This window comes from Taudactylus pleione, unplaced genomic scaffold, assembly GCF_031769625.1.
Source record: "Taudactylus pleione unplaced genomic scaffold, aTauple2 ptg000631l, whole genome shotgun sequence".
Taxonomy (NCBI): domain Eukaryota; kingdom Metazoa; phylum Chordata; class Amphibia; order Anura; family Myobatrachidae; genus Taudactylus; species Taudactylus pleione.
Window position 1 is genome coordinate 1,172,789 of NW_028285033.1, and position 22,987 is coordinate 1,195,775.

Sequence of the window (22,987 nt, forward strand, 5' to 3'; positions counted from 1 at the left end):
GCCTCCCCTATCTATTCCCTGTCCCTTCCCCATGAAGCCATGGCCCTCTCTCAGGTGCACTATATTATGTCCCTATTTATCCCCAGCATCTCCTGGCCTCCTCTATCTCTTCCCTGGCCCTTCCCCATGAGGCTATGGCACTCTCTCAGGTGCACTATATTATGTCCCTATTTATCCCCAGCGTCTCCTGGCCTCCCCTATCTATTCCCTGTCCCTTCCCCATGAAGCCATGGCCCTCTCTCAGGTGCACTATATTATGTCCCTATTTATCCCCAGCATCTCCTGGCCTCCTCTATCTCTTCCCTGGCCCTTCCCCATGAGGCTATGGCACTCTCTCAGGTGCATTATATTATGTCCCTATTTATCCCCAGCGTCTCCTGGCCTCTCCTATCTCTTCACTGGCCCTTCCCCATGAGGCCATGGCCCTCTCTCAGGTGCACTATATTATGTCCCTATTTATCCCCAGCGTCTCCTGCCTCCCCTATCTTTCACTGGCCCTTCCCCATGAGCCCATGGCCCTCTCTCAGGTGCACTATATTATGTCCCTATTTATCCCCAGCGTCTCCTAGCCTCCCCTATCTCTTCCCCGGCCCTTCCCCATGAGGCCATGGCCCTCTCTCAGGTGCACTATATTATGTCCCTATTTATCCCCAGCATCTCCTGGCCTCCTCTATCTCTTCCCTGGCCCTTCCCCATAAGGCCATGGCCCTCTCTCAGGTGCATTATATTATGTCCCTATTTATCCCCAGCATCTCCTGGCCTCCACTATCTCTTCCCTGGCCCTTCCCCATGAGGCCATGGCCCTCTCTCAGGTGAATTATATTATGTCCCTATTTATCCCCAGCATCTCCTGGCCTCCCCTATCTCTTCCCTCGCCCTTCCCCATGAGGCCATGGCCCTCTCTCAGGTGCACTATATTATGTCCCTATTTATCCCCTGCATCTCCTTGCCTCCCCTATCTCTTCCCTCGCCCTTCCCCATGAGGCCATGGCCCTCTCTCAGGTGCACTATATTATGTCCCTATTTATCCCCAGCATCTCCTCGCCTCTCCTATCTCTTCCCTGGCCCTTCCCCATGAGGCCATAGCACTCTCTCAGGTGCACTATATTATGTCTCTATTTATCCCCAGCATCTCCTGGCCTCCCCTATCTCTTCCCTGGCCCTTCCCCATGAGGCCATGGCCCTCTCTCAGGTGCACTATATTATGTCCCTATTTATCCCCAGCATCTCCTGGCCTCTCCTATCTCTTCACTGGCCCTTCCCCATGAGGCCATGGCCCTCTCTCTGGTGCACTATATTATGTCCCTATTTATCCCCAGCGTCTCCTGCCTCCCCTATCTTTCACTGGCCCTTCCCCATGAGCCCATGGCCCTCTCTCAGGTGCACTATATTATGTCCCTATTTATCCCCAGCGTCTCCTGGCCTCCCCTATCTCTTCCCTGGCCCTTCCCCATGAGGCCATGGCCCTCTCTCAGGTGCACTATATTATGTCCCTATTCATCCCCAGCGTCTCCTGGCCTCCCCTATCTCTTCCCCGGCCCTTCCCCATGAGGCCATGGCCCTCTCTCAGGTGCACTATATTATGTCCCTATTTATCCCCAGTGTCTCCTGGCCTCCCCTATCTCTTTCCCGGCCCTTCCCCATGAGGCCATGGCCCTCTCTCAGGTGCACTATATTATGTCCCTATTTATCCCCAGCATCTCCTGGCCTCTCCTATCTCTTCCCCGGCCCTTCCCCATGAGGCCATGGCCCTCTCTCAGGTGCACTATATTATGTCCCTATTTATCCCCAGCGTCTCCTGGCCTCCCCTATCTCTTTCCCGGCCCTTCCCCATGAGGCCATGGCCCTCTCTCAGGTGCACTATATTATGTCCCTATTTATCCCCAGCATCTCCTGGCCTCCTCTATCTCTTCCCTGGCCCTTCCCCATAAGGCCATGGCCCTCTCTCAGGTGCATTATATTATGTCCCTATTTATCCCCAGCATCTCCTGGCCTCCCCTATCTCTTCCCTGGCCCTTCCCCATGAGGCCATGGCCCTCTCTCAGGTGCACTATATTATGTCCCTATGTATCCCCAGCATCTCCTGGCCTCCCCTATCTCTTCCCTGGCCCTTCCCCATGAGGCCATGGCCCTCTCTCAGGTGCACTATATTATGTCCCTATTTATCCCCAGCATCTCCTGGCCTCTCCTATCTCTTCCCCGGCCCTTCCCCATGAGGCCATGGCTCTCTCTCAGGTGCACTATATTATGTCCCTATTTATCCCCAGCATCTTCTGGCCTCCCCTATCTCTTCCCTGGCCCTTCCCCATGAGGCCATGGCACTCTCTCAGGTGCACTATATTATGTCCCTATTTATCCCCAGCATCTCCTGGCCTCCCCTATCTCTTCCCTGGCCCTTCCCCTTGAGGCCATGGCCCTCTCCTAGGTGCACTATATTATGTCCCTATTTATCCCCAGCATCTCCTGGCCTCCCCTATCTCTTCCCGGGCCCTTCCCCATGAGGCCATGGCCCTCTCTCAGGTGCACTATATTATGTCCCTATTTATCCCCAGCATCTCCTGGCCTCCCCTATCTCTTCCCTGGCCCTTCCCCATGGGGCCATGACCCTCTCTCAGGTGCATTTTATTATGTCCCTATTTATCCCCAGCATCTCCTGGCCTCCCCTATCTCTTCCCTCGCCCTTCCCCATGAGGCCATGGTCCTCTCTCAGGTGCACTATATTATGTCCCTATTTATCCCCAGCATCTCCTGGCCTCCCCTATCTCTTCCCTGGCCCTTCCCCATGAGGCCATGGCCCTCTCTCAGGTGCACTATATTATGTCCCTATTTATCCCCAGCATCTCCTTGCCTCCCCTATCTCTTCCCTGGCCCTTCCCCATGAGGCCATGGCCCTCTCTCAGGTGCACTATATTATGTCTCTATTTATCCCCAGCATCTCCTGGCCTCCCCTATCTCTTCCCTGGCCCTTCCCCATGAGGCCATGGCCCTCTCTCAGGTGCACTATATTATGTCCCTATTTATCCCCAGCATCTCCTGGCCTCCCCTATCTCTTCCCTGGCCCTTCCCCAAGAGGCCATGGCCCTCTCTCAGGTGCACTATATTATGTCCCTATTTATCCCCAGCATCTCCTGGCCTCCCCTATCTCTTCTCTGGCCCTTCCCCATGAGGACATGGCCCTCTCTCAGGTGCACTATATTATGTCTCTATTTATCCCCAGCATCTCCTGGCCTCTCCTATCTCTTCCCTGGCTCTTCCCCATGAGGCCATGGCCCTCTCTCAGGTGCACTATATTATGTCACTATTTATCCCCAGCATCTCCTGGCCTCTCCTATCTCTTCCCTGGCCCTTCCCCATGAGGCCATGGCCCTCTCTCAGGTGCACTATATTATGTCCCTATTTGTCCCCAGCATCTCCTGGTCTCCCCTAGTTCCCCATGAGGCCGTGGCCCTTTCTCATATCCACCATCTCTTGTCCCTATTTAAGAAATGTGGGGGGGGGGGGGGGGGGGGCAGGCAATGCTCTCTCTGGCACAGGGCACCAAAAAGTCTAGTTACGGCTCTGTATGTAGAGACTAGCTGATGTAACCGGTTTCACCCAGGTATACCTTATTTACTGTTTCCATTTCCATTTCACCACTCCAGTAACACAGTAATCCATCATCTCTATAATAATGCATCACTGCTATAGGAATACGTTACCCACCCTTACTTGTGTACTAACACCTTCTGTCCCTCACATCCGGCATTCTCTCTTGCCTGTGTAGAAATACAATCCCTCCCTCATACCTGTGGTAAGACATTACCCTTATTCACACCTGTAGTAACTTGTTCCCCTCCCTCACCTCTGTAGTAACACATTACCCCCACTCACCCCTGTAGTAACTTTTTCCCCTCCTTCATCTCTGTAGTAACACCCCCTGCTCACCCCTGTACTAACACATTCCCCTCCCTCGTCCATGTTGTAACAAATTTGATATTTCCCTCCCTCACCCGAGTAGTAACACATTTTCTTCTCTTACCTCTGTAGTAACACATTCCCCTCCCTCATCTCTGTAATAACACATTCCCCTCCCTGTCTATACAAATAGAGGAGCCACACCAATTGCCAGTGATGTTTGGCAGCACTTGGGGTGACAGTTGGTGTTCGAATATGATCTGTGCTACAGCCACGATGAGACAGTCAGACAGGACATTGTACAGGGGGGGGGAACATTTTAGCCATTCTCACCCCCTTAGGAGTCGAATTTTGAAAAATCCCTTCTTAGTGGGCACCTACGTCAGGGAAGGAATATAATCCCTGATTTTCATGTTTCTATGTCCAGGGGATTGGGCTGGGCATTGATGAGTCAGTCAGGGCATTTGATATTACATATATACAGGTATATAGATGGATAACTACATAGAGAAAGAGAATGGTTTACATAGAAAAAAGTATTGAATTTAGGAGGTTTAAAACAAAAAACCCTTTCATTTGTTGTAGAGTAAAATGTAAGAAGTGGTGCGTTCCACCTAACTGGCGGTCTGCAGGTTGCACACGTTATATAATATTATAGCTGAACTCAGCACAAGATGTGACGATGTTTCTTGTCCTCTTGTAGAATAGCCTGTTTCCTGGCAGCGGAATGACGAGACGAAACACATACGTATGTGAACGTACTACTGATAGACTCAATGCAGTACAGAATGGAAAAGACAGCAGGTAACAACCCTATGCTAATATATGGTGTGTGACAGAGAGAGGGCTCATTACTGCTGCTATTATCTATACAGGGACCGAAAAGTGCAGAGAGATGAAGGACCAACCAATCAGTGACAGCCTGCCGGCCCTGGAGCTGCACCTGCCCAGCAGGCTAGGTTGTGCACAGGTGACAGGCTAGGTTGTGCACACCCCTAGTTACGGCACCGCTGGCACACCTCTAGTTACGGCACCGCTCGCACACCCCTAGTTACGGCACCGCTCGCACAGCCCTTGTTACGGCACCGCTAGCACACCCCTAGTTACGGCACCGATCGCACACCCCTAGTTACGGCACCGCTCGCACAGCCCTAGTTACGGCACCGCTCGCACAGCCCTAGTTACGGCACCGCTCGCACAGCCCTAGTTACGGCACCACTCGCACAGCCCTAGTTAGGGCACCGCCCGCACGCCCCTAGTTAGGGCACCGCCCGCACGCCCCTAGGTAGGGCACCGCCCGCACACCCCTAGTTACGGCAACTGCACGCACACCCCTAGTTACGGCACCGCTCGCACACCCCCAGTTACGGCAACTGCAGGCACACCCCTAGTTACGGCACCGCTCGCACACCCCTAGTTAGGGCACCGCTCGCACACCCCTAGTTACGGCACCGCTCGCACACCCCTAGTTAGGGCACCGCTCGCACACCCCTAGTTACGGCAACTGCACGCACACCCCTAGTTACGGCAACTGCACGCACACCCCTAGTTACGGCACCGCTCGCACACCCCTAGTTACGGCACCGCTCGCACATCCCTAGTTACGGCACCGCCCCCACACCCCTAGTTACGGCACCGCTCGCACAGCCCTAGTTACGGCACCGCTCGCACAGCCCTAGTTACGGCACCGCTCGCACAGCCCTAGTTACGGCACCGCTCGCACACCCCTAGTTACGGCACCGCTCGCACACCCCTAGTTACGGCACCGCTCGCACACCCCTAGTTACGGCACACCCCTAGTTACGGCACCGCTCGCACACCCCTTGTTACGGCACCGCTCGCACATCCCTAGTTACGGCACCGCCCGCACCCGCACATCCCTAGTTACGGCACCGCTCGCACACCCCTAGTTACGGCACCGCCCGCACATCCCTAGTTACGGCACCGCCCGCACAGCCCTAGTTACGGCACCGCTCGCACAGCCCTAGTTACGGCACCGCTCGCACAGCCCTAGTTAGGGCACCGCTCGCACAGCCCTAGTTACTGCACCGCTCGCACACCCCTAGTTACGGCACCGCTCGCACACCCCTAGTTACGGCACCGCTCGCACACCCCTAGTTACGGCACCGCTCGCACACCCCTAGTTACTGCACCGCTCGCACACCCCTAGTTACGGCACCGCTCGCACAGCCCTAGTTACGGCACCGCTCGCACAGCCCTAGTTACGGCACCGCTCGCACACCCCTAGTTACTGCACCGCTCGCACACCCCTAGTTATGGCACACCCCTAGTTACGGCACCGCTCGCACACCCCTTGTTACGGCACCGCTCGCACACCCCTTGTTACGGCACCGCTCGCACACCCCTTGTTACGGCACCGCTCGCACATCCCTAGTTACGGCACCGCCCGCACATCCCTAGTTACGGCACCGCCCGCACATCCCTAGTTACGGCACCGCCCCCACACCCCTAGTTACGGCACCGCTCGCACACCCCTAGTTACGGCACCGCTCGCACACCCCTAGTTACGGCACCGCTCGCACATCCCTAGTTACGGCACCGCCCGCACATCCCTAGTTACGGCACCGCCCGCACATCCCTAGTTACGGCACCGCCCCCACACCCCTAGTTACGGCACCGCTCGCACACCCCTAGTTACGGCACCGCTCGCACACCCCTAGTTACGGCACCGCTCGCACACCCCTAGTTACGGCACCGCTCGCACACCCCTAGTTACGGCCCTGCATTAGACTGGGGATGGATGCTAGTGTATTGCAGTTTGCAGAAACTATGTGAGCTCACCCCACTTCTATACAGCTCTGACACTCTTCAGCACCAAAACGGCTCCAGGCACCCACTTTGCCTTCTTCCCTGTCTCATTGGCTGCAGAGCATCACAGGGGCTGGAGCAGGACGGCTGTTTCCACAGGACCTTTCATTTAGGAGGCAGATTGCGACATCTGTCCAATGATGATGTTGATCCTCCCTGGTTTGATTTCAGAGGACTCAGCACCTTCTCTGCTCCCGTCTCGCCTCTCCTAACCCACCCCTGCCAACTCACAACTGTCTGTTATTGGCACCTGTCAGAACCCAGACTCATCAGTTGCCCATGCCTGGTGACCCCGCTGCATCCACTGACACCAATGCTGATTTTAAATGAAATATGTAACAAGGGGCATTGTAATAATCCAGCTCAGCCCATGTTCACAGAGTAATGCTACATACAAAGAAGGAATAATGAAAATACATTTTCTTTCATATACTTGACAAACAAGAGGGGTGTCCCCCAACAAGGTATACACACAATTAGTGGGGGGTATTACACTAGTGTGCATGTCACCTGGGCACAATCTAGCCTGCTGGGCAGCATCACTGTTAGTGCCAGCAGGTTACCCTGTCATCGCAGGATCACAATACTTGCTGCCCAAGCCGCTGCCATGTCTCCCAAAGAACAAAGTGACTTGTAAATAATACGTAAAAGGTTGTCTCTCATACCGGTGGATCTATCACCCTTTGCTGATTACACCTTTCCAACATCATAAAAGCTCCGTAGCAGCAACTGCATCAGTATTGTCCATGTAAATACAATGAATGGATTCTACCAGTAATAACAGGGGTAACGCAGACAATGATGTCACATATGGCCTGCGCCTTACAGCACATCCATCCTCACTACGGTGCTGGTGACAAATGTCTGCTAAAGGGTTATGGGAGATTATGTTCCACTCCGCATTATTTCTCAGTGTAAATAAATTTGAGTGATTTTGAGCTATAGATCATCATAGCAGCATGTATTACCTGGACATACATGCATTACCTGGCCATACATACATTACCTGGCCATACATACATTGCCTGGACATACATGCATTGCCTGGACATACATACATTACCTGGCCATACATACATTACCTGGACATACATGCATTACCTGGCCATACATACATTACCTGGACATACATGCATTACCTGGACATACATGCATTACCTGGACATACATGCATTACCTGGCCATACATACATTGCCTGGACATACATGCATTGCCTGGACATACATACATTACCTGGCCATACATACATTACCTGGACATACATGCATTACCTGGACATACATGCATTACCTGGACATACATGCATTACCTGGACATACATACATTACCTGGCCATACATACATTGCCTGGCCATACATGCATTGCCTGGACATACATACATTGCCTGGACATACATACATTACCTGGCCATACATACATTACCTGGACATACATGCATTACCTGGACATACATGCATTACCTGGACATACATGCATTACCTGGCCATACATACATTACCTGGCCATACATACATTGCCTGGACATACATGCATTACCTGGACATACATACATTACCTGGCCATACATACATTACCTGGACATACATGCATTACCTGGCCATACATGCATTACCTGGCCATACATACATTACCTGACCATACATACATTGCCTGGACATACATGCATTACCTGGACATACATGCATTACCTGGACATACATACATTACCTGGATATACATACATTACCTGGACATACATGCATTACCTGAACATACATGCATTACCTGGACATACATGCATTGCCTGGACATACATGCATTGCCTGGACATACATGCATTACCTGGACATACATGCATTGCCTGAACATACATGCATTGCCTGAACATACATGCATTACCTGGATATACATGCATTGCCTGGACATACATGCATTGCCTGGACATACATGCATTACCTGGACATACATGCATTACCTGGACATACATGCATTGCCTGGATATAAATACATTACCTGGACATACATGCATTGCCTGGACATACCTGCATTACCTGGACATACATGCATTGCCTGGACATACCTGCATTACATGGACATACATGCACTGCCTGAACATACATGCATTACCTGGACATACATGCATTGCCTGGACATACATGCCTTGCCTGGACATACATGCATTGCCTGGACATACATGTATTGCCTGGATATAAATACATTACCTGGACATACGTGCACTGCCTGGACATACATGCATTGCCTGGACATACCTGCATTACCTGGACATACATGCACTACCTGAACATACATGCATTACCTGGACATACATGCATTACCTGGACATACATGCATTGCCTGGATATAAATACATTACATGGATTGCCTGGATATAAATACATTACCTGGACATACATGCATTACCTGGACATACATGCATTACCTGGACATACATGCATTACATGGACATACATGGATTGCCTGGATATAAATACATTACCTGGACATGCATGCATTGCCTGGACATACACGCATTGCCTGGACATACACGCATTACCTGGACATACACGCATTACCTGGACATACACGCATTACCTGAACATACACGCATTACCTGGACATACACGCATTGCCTGAACATACACGCATTACCTGGACATACACGCATTACCTGGACATACACGCATTACCTGGACATACATGCATTACATGGACATACACGCATTACCTGGACATACACGCATTACCTGAACATACACGCATTACCTGAACATACACGCATTGCCTGGACATACACGCATTACCTGGACATGCACGCATTACCTGGACATACACGCATTGCCTGAACATACACGCATTACCTGGATATACACGCATTACCTGGACATACATGCATTGCCTGGATATAAATACATTACATGGATTGCCTGGATATAAATACATTACCTGGACATACATGCATTACCTGGCCATACATACATTGCCTGGACATACATGCATTGCCTGGACATACATACATTACCTGGCCATACATACATTACCTGGACATACATGCATTACCTGGCCATACATACATTACCTGGACATACATGCATTACCTGGACATACATGCATTACCTGGACATACATACATTACCTGGCCATACATACATTGCCTGGACATACATGCATTGCCTGGACATACATACATTACCTGGCCATACATACATTACCTGGACATACATACATTACCTGGACATACATGCATTACCTGGACATACATGCATTACCTGGCCATACATACATTACCTGGCCATACATACATTACCTGGCCATACATACATTGCCTGGACATACATGCATTACCTGGACATACATACATTACCTGGCCATACATACATTGCCTGGACATACATGCATTGCCTGGACATACATACATTACCTGGCCATACATACATTACCTGGCCATACATACATTACCTGGCCATACATGCATTACCTGGCCATACATACATTACCTGGCCATACATACATTACCTGGCCATACATACATTGCCTGGACATACATGCATTACCTGGACATACATACATTACCTGGCCATACATACATTGCCTGGACATACATGCATTGCCTGGACATACATACATTACCTGGCCATACATACATTACCTGGACATACATACATTACCTGGACATACATGCATTACCTGGACATACATGCATTACCTGGCCATACATACATTACCTGGCCATACATACATTACCTGGCCATACATACATTGCCTGGACATACATGCATTGCCTGGACATACATACATTACCTGGCCATACATACATTACCTGGCCATACATACATTACCTGGCCATACATACATTACCTGGACATACATGCATTACCTGGCCATACATGCATTACCTGGCCATACATACATTACCTGGCCATACATACATTGCCTGGACATACATGCATTACCTGGACATACATACATTACCTGGCCATACATACATTACCTGGACATACATGCATTACCTGGCCATACATGCATTACCTGGCCATACATACATTACCTGGCCATACATGCATTGCCTGGACATACACGCATTACCTGGACATACACGCATTACCTGGACATACACGCATTACCTGAACATACACGCATTACCTGGACATACACGCATTGCCTGAACATACACGCATTACCTGGACATACACGCATTACCTGGACATACACGCATTACCTGGACATACATGCATTACATGGACATACACGCATTACCTGGACATACACGCATTACCTGAACATACACGCATTACCTGAACATACACGCATTGCCTGGACATACACGCATTACCTGGACATGCACGCATTACCTGGACATACACGCATTGCCTGAACATACACGCATTACCTGGATATACACGCATTACCTGGACATACATGCAGATCTGGTTGGTCACTTTGGCACATTGTGCAGCCAAATAAAAAAATGCTGTAAATTATTTAAATCTCATTGGACCTCAATATAAAGAATGTGGTCAGCGATGACTGATACAGGATTGTGTGTGGGGATATGCACAGAACAGGAAGCAGGTAGTGGCCACACGTGGGCAGTGTCAAGTAGTCATTGGATGAGATCTGGATGTTCAGGCCTGATGCTGGTGGTTATCCTCTCACCACACATCATGTCCTATAATGGGACTCTCATCAGTCATGGCAATAGCGCTATGTCCGACCACTTGTCCATAGTTGGCTGCTATAGGACCAGAGTGAGCAGAAGTTCTGCCAATATTTGTGGAGCATCATGAGCATGAGAAGAAGGTAACGTCATTAGTTGTGATTACGGCACACGGGCAGTCACGCCTCCGCCGGCCTTATGGATGGTTTCTCAGGTTGTCTTTTTCACACAAACCCCTCACTCTATATCTGACAGTTCTCATTAAATACTCAGAAACCATCTGAGAATAGCAGCAGTAATGCAGTTACTCACAGGTAATCATTGGTCCTTCTACCAGAGATACTCACAGGTAATCATTGGTCCTTCTACCAGAGATAATCACAGGTAATCATTGGTCCTTCTACCAGAGATAATCACAGGTAATCATTGGTCCTTCTACCAGAGATAATCACAGGTAATCATTGGTCCTTCTACCAGAGATACTCACAGGTAATCATTGGTCCTTCTACCAGAGATAATCACAGGTAATCATTGGTCCTTCTACCAGAGATAATCACAGGTAATCATTGGTCCTTCTACCAGAGATAATCACAGGAAATCATTGGTCCTTCTACCAGAGATACTCACAGGTAATCATTGGTCCTTCTACCAGAGATAATCACAGGTAATCATTGGTCCTTCTACCAGAGATAATCACAGGTAATCATTGGTCCTTCTACCAGAGATAATCACAGGTAATCATTGGTCCTTCTACCAGAGATAATCACAGGTAATCATTGGTCCTTCTACCAGAGATAATCACAGGTAATCATTGGTCCTTCTACCAGAGATACTCACAGGTAATCATTGGTCCTTCTACCAGAGATACTCACAGGTAATCATTGGTCCTTCTACCAGAGATAATCACAGGTAATCATTGGTCCTTCTACCAGAGATACTCACAGGTAATCATTGGTCCTTCTACCAGAGATAATCACAGGTAATCATTGATCCTTCTACCAGAGATAATCACAGGTAATCATTGGTCCTTCTACCAGAGATACTCACAGGTAATCATTGGTCCTTCTGCCAGAGATACTCACAGGTAATCATTGGTCCTTCTGCCAGAGATACTCACAGGTAATCATTGGTCCTTCTGCCAGAGATAATCACAGGTAATCATTGGTCCTTCTGCCAGAGATACTCACAGGTAATCATTGGTCCTTTTGCCAGAGATACTCACAGGTAATCATTGGTCCTTCTACCAGAGATACTCACAGGTAATCATTGGTCCTTCTACCAGAGATAATCAGAGGTAATCATTGGTCCTTCTACCAGAGATACTCACAGGTAATCATTGGTCCTTCTACCAGAGATACTCACAGGTAATCATTGGTCCTTCTACCAGAGATAATCACAGGTAATCATTGGTCCTTCTACCAGAGATAATCACAGGTAATCATTGGTCCTTCTACCAGAGATAATCACAGGTAATCATTGGTCCTTCTGCCAGAGATACTCACAGGTAATCATTGGTCCTTCTACCAGAGATACTCACAGGTAATCATTGGTCCTTCTACCAGAGATACTCACAGGTAATCATTGGTCCTTCTGCCAGAGATACTCACAGGTATTCATTGGTCCTTCTACCAGAGATAATCACAGGTAGATGTCACTTATACATTAGCTCAAATAAATCATTTGTGTGTTAAAGTGAAGAGTTGACAAGGAAACTCTGATATTGCGTTTTCCTTATATTCATGTGTGAAGAGCCCTAAAGGTCTCAGCTTTCTGCTATTAGTGTCTGTCTCTGGTCTTTTCTATGTCCGGAGTGACTTTCCTGGCACAATACAAGGAGCAGCGAAGGTTTCCCAGGCCGCCTGCTCTTGTGAAAACACGCCTGGCACACGCTTGTCAACTTTGTGGATAATCAATGAGAAAATAGATTTTCTATTTTCAACACAAAGTCACTAAGACAAATTGTCAAAGACCAGAATGTGGAATTTAAAAGAGAATGATTTTTGCATTGATGCCTGAAATGGCGCAAGATGGTGCGTAATGGGAGTTACTGATGTTTTGCAGCTTAACAGAGATGTCTGCAGGCAGCACGTCATCTGCGGGCTCTGCGGTTCCCACCACACGTCCTCGTCACCAGAAGTCCATGTCGGCATCAGGACATCCAATTAAAGTCACCCTACCTACTATCAAAGATGGTACTGAAGGGTTCCGCCCAAGGTATTTGCTGACAATTTATAGTCTCTAACCTTAAACGTTTTGTATCATTTATTGTGTCTGCTACCACTTGTCTTATATTGCCCACTGATGAGGACATATCCATATCAGTAACTCATAGGCCAAGCCCACTACGCTATTCTATTGTAAGAAGATTATCACAGTTTAATAAGCCTCTGGGAGGAGTAAAAGGGATTGTGGGGAAGAGAAGTAAAACAATTGTACCTCTACTGTATTGTGAGCTGTTCAAGTGGGATGTTCAGTACTAGCACCATTGTACATGGCCTAAACATCAGAATATTTTATACATTTATTGGAGCATACACACGGTCAGATTTTTCCTTCAGATCTGACCGATAACGATTTAAAAATCATTCAGTCGTTCATATCTGAAGGATAATCTGACATATCTGACATGCCTGAACGATGGACGATGCGCTTTCCCGTTTGTCAGATAACGATATCTGACATCTGATGTGTTTGCAGTCAGACTTGGACGATTCCATTCATTTTAATGCAGTCAAAAATCGTTCAATCGTTCAAATCGTTCATCTGACAAATCTGACCGTGTGTATGCTCCATATCCCTTATTGTATACATTAGGCAAATCGATAGGAAAAATACAATTTGGGGGATGGAGGCCCTTAAAAAAATATATATTTACATTAGGAAATGAAACTTCTAAGAAGGAAGAAACCTAGAAAGAGAGAAGTAAAAAACAAGACAATAATCCTGATTCCTCACACCCCAAACATAATTTCTATAACCGTTAGCCAGGTATGTAAATCATATTATAATGCTGACCATGCTTAGATATTGCAGGACTACCAACATTCATGTTCTCCATTGTCAGAATTTAATGTGCGTTAAAGTCACATTTTCTTTCCGATGGCTAAAAAATACTTTACATTTTTTATCCTTTTATAGCAGCGCGAACCAGAGAGTACCGGCCACCTCCCCCTCCACTCACAGTATTAGTACTACTACCCCAGACCGGACCCGGTTCCCTCGCGGAAGTACCAGCCGGAGCACTTTCCATGGAGAGCAGCTGAGGGATCGGCGCACGGCTACTTACAATGGACCTCCAGCATCTCCTGCCCACGAATCCAGTCAGTTCTCTCATACTAGGAGAGGAACCTCCACCGGCATCATTAGCAAGATTACCTCCAAGTTTGTACGAAGGTAAGATACTAATGAATTCAGATTAGCTTTGCCCCGTTTGTCACCTTGTCGCCATGATTATGTTATCCAGCGCCTGACAGCTCAGCGTGGAGGCTGCCATTTTGTATGTTTTGTGCATTAATGAATAAAAAGGCTACATGATGCCTAGGCTAGAAAATGGCTGCCTCCATTCTGTGTATGTAACAGACGTAGACCTGGGTTATGCGTTTCTAGCTGTATTATTTTATAGTTCATCCAAATCTCTATTCAAAGAAAACAATGGCCATCAATAAATGGGTGAATAATCTCATGTTAATGTATTAAAGCCTCCTGTACGTATTTGTGTGTGATTGTCCAGTCACTGTATTTGCCATTCCTTGTGGTGTTACCATTGTACACATGTTATTTCCTACCGATGAATGGAATAAATGTAGTTACCTGTTTGTTTTATATAAATATTAACTAAAATGAGTTACACTCAGAAATAGGCGTACATTTTAAACTCAGATTTTCAGTATTAAGGTGCATACACACGTAACGATTTTAGTAACCAATGATTTTAGTTTTCGTTCAGATTTTCCCTTTCAAAAGTTAACGAAAATCGTTTACAAAAATCGTTTGTTACTAAATTAATGAACGATTTTGTCAATGATGTTCATGAACGATGATCGATTTTTTTAATCATGCATACAGTGAATGGACATCGCTCATCGTTCATTCTGAATGAAAATCGTTATGTTGGACAGTCAGAATGGACGATAAACTACAAACGGGAGCGTGCTTGGACGATTATCGTTCACCCCCCCAAAAAATTACTATTTTTTTAAACGATTTAACGATAACGACGTTGTTATAGTTAAATCGTTCAAAAAATCGTTACGTGTGTACGCACCTTTAGATTTTAAAATGACTGATAATTCCAGTTTTAATTGGACCTCCAGCATGTGGCACCTTTCACTTATGCAAATGAAAGATGTATGAGCCACTTATTTAAATGACATATATGATCAGATTTACTAATCCCACAATGAAGGCTGAATTTGTGGGTGTGGATAACGTGTACCTACCAGCGGCATGTACTAATAATAAGTACAGACTTTGGGCCTGATTCAGAGCCGTTCGCTATTTGTGGTCGTTCGTTCAAAAACAAGGGGTGGCTATTCAAATGATCCGTTCGCAAATTGCAGTCTGTTCCCACCTCTAAGTCTGAACGAGCGAGCAAAACATACGCTCGTTTATTTGATAAAAACGCCCCCTGGCCGCACGCACCATACGTCATGTCCGCTATTTATTAGATTAATCGAGTACATCGTACAGCGTATGAACTGCTCGCTATTCTTGTGGTTGGTGTTTTCAACCGCTATTTTGCGAGCAGTTCTGAGTTAAAAAAAACCAAGTGACGTGGTCAATGACGCTGCTGTATTAATTATGCACTCCCTTAAAACGCCCGTTTTGACCTTTAAGCACGCCTGCGTTCGATTTCCAATCCCCCGTTTTCAAGCACCTTCCCCTGTTACCACCCACATACGCCTCATTCTGTCACTCAAAATAGCAGGCCCTCGCTATATTGCGTACCAACGATTTTCGGCCGCACTGACTGGTTCGCGCATGCGTACTAAAAACCGTACGCATGCGCAGATGTGCGAACATCGCTCGGAACGAGCGTACTGCCGCTAGCGAGTGGCTCTGAATGAGGGCCTTTGTTACTAGAAAGATTTGCAGGATTGTGACACTGCTCAGTATAAGAGGGAACGTTTGTACATTGTACCTGCTGCTGATAAATACATTATAACAATTATAGAGGCAAGTTTGTACGCTGACACCAGAATATATATGTAAGAAAAAAATACTTCATTTTAATGAATGGGAACTTTACTCAATAATGTTGGTACCTAATAAAAACAATTATTCTGGGTACTGAATCTCACTGGAATAATCCCTGGATCCTGAACATCTACCTACATGTAACTACCTTCCTTAGAAATGTCAGTAACCATGGAAACCAGCAGTTTATGTTTTATTTCCATGGTTACACATGTTGCTAAGGAAAGTCTGTTATTCATCCTATCTGATAAATGGCAGCAACAGTTTGTATTTCCATTTTCATCATATTACTCCAGATACTATTCCTAGACAAATACCCGGCATTATTCCAGTGAGCTGTAGTACCCGCGGTAATTATGTCATTTTTGGTTGGAGTTGCCCTTTAAGTGTTACCAACTTAAAGTGGACTTTTCAGCACGTACTTTCCATATGTTTTGTGGTGTTGTTTTCCGTACCTATGTAGCACTTTGTACACATTAGCCGGTGAGCCAGGATTTCTTTAGCCATTGCTGCAGTAGTGCTGTAAGGATACCAGTCTGCCCTTTGTACTGGAGTGCTGGCTCCTGCCTCCTCTACACATTGCAGCTCTGCTGCCTGACCAAGAGTGCGCTCACTACACGGGAGTAATGTCCATGGGGAGCCCAATACATCGTGCACATTAGCCGGTGAGCCAGGATTTCTTTAGCCATTGCTGCAGTAGTGCTGTAAGGAAATCAGTCTGCCCTTTGTACTGGAGTGCTGGCTCCTGCCTCCTCTACACATTGCAGCTCTGCTGCCTGACCGAGAGTGCGCTCACTACACGGGAGTAATGTCCATGGGGAGCCCAATACATCGTGCACATTAGCCGGTGAGCCAGGATTTCTTTAGCCATTGCTGCAGTAGTGCTGTAAGGAAATCAGTCTGCCCTTTGTACTGGAGTGCTGGCTCCTGCCTCCTCTACACATTGCAGCTCTGCTGCCTGACCGAGAGTGCGCTCACTACACGGGAGTAATGTCCATGGGGAGCCCAATACATCGTGCACATTAGCCGGTGAGCCAGGATTTCTTTAGCCATTGCTGCAGTAATGCTGTAAGGAAACCAGTCTGCCCTTTGTACTGGAGTGCTGGCTCCTGCCTCCTCTACACATTGCAGCTCTGCTGCCTGACCGAGAGTGCGCTCACTACACGGGAGTAATGTCCATGGGGAGCCCAATACATCGTGCACATTAGCCGGTGAGCCAGGATTTCTTTAGCCATTGCTGCAGTAGTGCTGTAAGGAAACCAGTCTGCCCTTTGTACTGGAGTGCTGGCTCCTGCCTCCTCTACACATTGCAGCTCTGCTGCCTGACCGAGAGTGCGCTCACTACACGGGAGTAATGTCCATGGGGAGCCCAATACATCGTGCACATTAGCCGGTGAGCCAGGATTTCTTTAGCCATTGCTGCTGTAGTGCTGTAAGGAAACCATTCTGCCCTTTGTACTGGAGTGCTGGCTCCTGCCTCCTCTACACATTGCAGCTCTGCTGCCTGACCGAGAGTGCGCTCACTACACGGGAGTAATGTCCATGGGGAGCCCAATACATCGTGCACATTAGCCGGTGAGCCAGGATTTCTTTAGCCATTGCTGCAGTAGTGCTGTAAGGAAACCAGTCTGCCCTTTGTACTGGAGTGCTGGCTCCTGCCTCCTCTACACATTGCAGCTCTGCTGCCTGACCGAGAGTGCGCTCACTACACGGGAGTAATGTCCATGGGGAGCCCAATACATCGTGCACATTAGCCGGTGAGCCAGGATTTCTTTAGACATTGCTGCAGTAATGCTGTAAGGAAACCAGTCTTCCCTTTGTACTGGAGTGCTGGCTCCTGCCTCCTCTACACATTGCAGCTCTGCTGCCTGACCGAGAGTGCGCTCACTACACGGGAGTAATGTCCATGGGGAGCCCAATACATCGTGCACATTAGCCGGTGAGCAAGGATTTATTTAGCCATTGCTGCAGTAATGCTGTAAGGAAACCAGTCTGCCCTTTGTACTGGAGTGCTGGCTCCTGCCTCCTCTACACATTGCAGCTCTGCTGCCTGACCAAGAGTGCGCTCACTACACAGGAGTAATGTCCATGGGGAGCCCAATACATCGTGCACATTAGCCGGTGAGCCAGGATTTCCTTAGCCATTGCTGCAGTAGTGCTGTAAGGAAACCAGTCTGCCCTTTGTACTGGAGTGCTGGCTCCTGCCTCCTCTACACATTGCAGCTCTGCTGCCTGACCGAGAGTGCGCTCACTACACGGGAGTAATGTCCATGGGGAGCCCAATACATCGTGCACATTAGCCGGTGAGCCAGGATTTCTTTAGCCATTGCTGTAGTAATGCTGTAAGGAAACCAGTCTGCCCTTTGTACTGGAGTGCTGGCTCCTGCCTCCTCTACACATTGCAGCTCTGCTGCCTGACTGAGAGTGCGCTCACTACACGGGAGTAATGTCCATGGGGAGCCCAATACATCGTGCACATGAGCCGGTGAGCCAGGATTTCTTTAGCCATTGCTGCAGTAGTGCTGTAAGGAAACCAGTCTGCCCTTTGTACTGGAGTGCTGGCTCCTGCCTCCTCTACACATTGCAGCTCTGCTGCCTGACCAAGAGTGCGCTCACTACACGGGAGTAATGTCCATGGGGAGCCCAATACATCGTGCACATTAGCCGGTGAGCCAGGATTTCTTTAGCCATTGCTGCAGTAGTGCTGTCAGGAAACCAGTCTGCCCTTTGTACTGGAGTGCTGGCTCCTGCCTCCTCTACACATTGCAGCTCTGCTGCCTGACCAAGAGTGCGCTCACTACACGGGAGTAATGTCCATGGGGAGCCCAATACATCGTGCACATTAGCCGGTGAGCCAGGATTTCTTTAGCCATTGCTGCAGTAGTGCTGTAAGGAAACCATTCTGCCCTTTGTACTGGAGTGCTGGCTCCTGCCTCCTCTACACATTGCAGCTCTGCTGCCTGACCGAGAGTGCGCTCACTACACGGGAGTAATGTCCATGGGGAGCCCAATACATCGTGCACATTAGCCGGTGAGCCAGGATTTCTTTAGCCATTGCTGCAGTAGTGCTGTAAGGAAACCAGTCTGCCCTTTGTACTGAAGTGCTGGCTCCTGCCTCCTCTACACATTGCAGCTCTGCTGCCTGACCGAGAGTGCGCTCACTACACGGGAGTAATGTCCATGGGGAGCCCAATACATCGTGCACATTAGCCGGTGAGCCAGGATTTCTTTAGCCATTGCTGCAGTAATGCTGTAAGGAAACCAGTCTGCCCTTTGTACTGGAGTGCTGGCTCCTGCCTCCTCTACACATTGCAGCTCTGCTGCCTGACCGAGAGTGCGCTCACTACACGGGAGTAATGTCCATGGGGAGCCCAATACATCGTGCACATTAGCCGGTGAGCCAGGATTTCTTTAGCCATTGCTGTAGTAATGCTGTAAGGAAACCAGTCTGCCCTTTGTACTGGAGTGCTGGCTCCTGCCTCCTCTACACATTGCAGCTCTGCTGCCTGACTGAGAGTGCGCTCACTACACGGGAGTAATGTCCATGGGGAGCCCAATACATCGTGCACATGAGCCGGTGAGCCAGGATTTCTTTAGCCATTGCTGCAGTAGTGCTGTAAGGAAACCAGTCTGCCCTTTGTACTGGAGTGCTGGCTCCTGCCTCCTCTACACATTGCAGCTCTGCTGCCTGACCAAGAGTGCGCTCACTACACGGGAGTAATGTCCATGGGGAGCCCAATACATCGTGCACATTAGCCGGTGAGCCAGGATTTCTTAAGCCATTGCTGCAGTAGTGCTGTCAGGAAACCAGTCTGCCCTTTGTACTGGAGTGCTGGCTCCTGCCTCCTCTACACATTGCAGCTCTGCTGCCTGACCAAGAGTGCGCTCACTACACGGGAGTAATGTCCATGGGGAGCCCAATACATCGTGCACATTAGCCGGTGAGCCAGGATTTCTTTAGCCATTGCTGCAGTAGTGCTGTAAGGAAATCAGTCTGCCCTTTGTACTGGAGTGCTGGCTCCTGCCTCCTCTACACATTGCAGCTCTGCTGCCTGACCGAGAGTGCGCTCACTACACGGGAGTAATGTCCATGGGGAGCCCAATACATCGTGCACATTAGCCGGTGAGCCAGGATTTCTTTAGCCATTGCTGCAGTAATGCTGTAAGGAAACCAGTCTGCCCTTTGTACTGGAGTGCTGGCTCCTGCCTCCTCTACACATTGCAGCTCTGCTGCCTGACCGAGAGTGCGCTCACTACACGGGAGTAATGTCCATGGGGAGCCCAATACATCGTGCACATTAGCCGGTGAGCCAGGATTTCTTTAGCCATTGCTGCAGTAGTGCTGTAAGGAAACCAGTCTGCCCTTTGTACTGGAGTGCTGGCTCCTGCCTCCTCTACACATTGCAGCTCTGCTGCCTGACCGAGAGTGCGCTCACTACACGGGAGTAATGTCCATGGGGAGCCCAATACATCGTGCACATTAGCCGGTGAGCCAGGATTTCTTTAGCCATTGCTGCTGTAGTGCTGTAAGGAAACCATTCTGCCCTTTGTACTGGAGTGCTGGCTCCTGCCTCCTCTACACATTGCAGCTCTGCTGCCTGACCGAGAGTGCGCTCACTACACGGGAGTAATGTCCATGGGGAGCCCAATACATCGTGCACATTAGCCGGTGAGCCAGGATTTCTTTAGCCATTGCTGCAGTAGTGCTGTAAGGAAACCAGTCTGCCCTTTGTACTGGAGTGCTGGCTCCTGCCTCCTCTACACATTGCAGCTCTGCTGCCTGACCGAGAGTGCGCTCACTACACGGGAGTAATGTCCATGGGGAGCCCAATACATCGTGCACATTAGCCGGTGAGCCAGGATTTCTTTAGACATTGCTGCAGTAATGCTGTAAGGAAACCAGTCTTCCCTTTGTACTGGAGTGCTGGCTCCTGCCTCCTCTACACATTGCAGCTCTGCTGCCTGACCGAGAGTGCGCTCACTACACGGGAGTAATGTCCATGGGGAGCCCAATACATCGTGCACATTAGCCGGTGAGAAAGGATTTATTTAGCCATTGCTGCAGTAATGCTGTAAGGAAACCAGTCTGCCCTTTGTACTGGAGTGCTGGCTCCTGCCTCCTCTACACATTGCAGCTCTGCTGCCTGACCAAGAGTGCGCTCACTACACAGGAGTAATGTCCATGGGGAGCCCAATACATCGTGCACATTAGCCGGTGAGCCAGGATTTCCTTAGCCATTGCTGCAGTAGTGCTGTAAGGAAACCAGTCTGCCCTTTGTACTGGAGTGCTGGCTCCTGCCTCCTCTACACATTGCAGCTCTGCTGCCTGACTGAGAGTGCGCTCACTACACGGGAGTAATGTCCATGGGGAGCCCAATACATCGTGCACATTAGCCGGTGAGCCAGGATTTCTTTAGCCATTGCTGTAGTAATGCTGTAAGGAAACCAGTCTGCCCTTTGTACTGGAGTGCTGGCTCCTGCCTCCTCTACACATTGCAGCTCTGCTGCCTGACTGAGAGTGCGCTCACTACACGGGAGTAATGTCCATGGGGAGCCCAATACATCGTGCACATGAGCCGGTGAGCCAGGATTTCTTTAGCCATTGCTGCAGTAGTGCTGTAAGGAAACCAGTCTGCCCTTTGTACTGGAGTGCTGGCTCCTGCCTCCTCTACACATTGCAGCTCTGCTGCCTGACCAAGAGTGCGCTCACTACACGGGAGTAATGTCCATGGGGAGCCCAATACATCGTGCACATTAGCCGGTGAGCCAGGATTTCTTTAGCCATTGCTGCAGTAGTGCTGTCAGGAAACCAGTCTGCCCTTTGTACTGGAGTGCTGGCTCCTGCCTCCTCTACACATTGCAGCTCTGCTGCCTGACCAAGAGTGCGCTCACTACACGGGAGTAATGTCCATGGGGAGCCCAATACATCGTGCACATTAGCCGGTGAGCCAGGATTTCTTTAGCCATTGCTGCAGTAGTGCTGTAAGGAAACCATTCTGCCCTTTGTACTGGAGTGCTGGCTCCTGCCTCCTCTACACATTGCAGCTCTGCTGCCTGACCGAGAGTGCGCTCACTACACGGGAGTAATGTCCATGGGGAGCCCAATACATCGTGCACATTAGCCGGTGAGCCAGGATTTCTTTAGCCATTGCTGCAGTAGTGCTGTAAGGAAACCAGTCTGCCCTTTGTACTGAAGTGCTGGCTCCTGCCTCCTCTACACATTGCAGCTCTGCTGCCTGACCGAGAGTGCGCTCACTACACGGGAGTAATGTCCATGGGGAGCCCAATACATCGTGCACATTAGCCGGTGAGCCAGGATTTCTTTAGCCATTGCTGCAGTAATGCTGTAAGGAAACCAGTCTTCCCTTTGTACTGGAGTGCTGGCTCCTGCCTCCTCTACACATTGCAGCTCTGCTGCCTGACCGAGAGTGCG

The 22,987-nt window shown here is 49.1% G+C and overlaps 1 protein-coding gene across 1 annotated transcript in view; it reads left to right on the forward strand.

Moving 5' to 3' along the window:
* Positions 1 to 22,987, forward strand: part of MARK1 (microtubule affinity regulating kinase 1) — a 1,129,886-nt gene that overhangs the window by 996,765 nt on the left and 110,134 nt on the right. Inside the window, exons 15-17 of the mRNA XM_088454765.1 lie at positions 4,598 to 4,698; positions 13,420 to 13,572; positions 14,497 to 14,751. Coding sequence (XP_088310891.1) covers positions 4,598 to 4,698; positions 13,420 to 13,572; positions 14,497 to 14,751 — 509 coding nt within the window. The remainder of the gene's footprint in view (positions 1 to 4,597; positions 4,699 to 13,419; positions 13,573 to 14,496; positions 14,752 to 22,987) is intronic.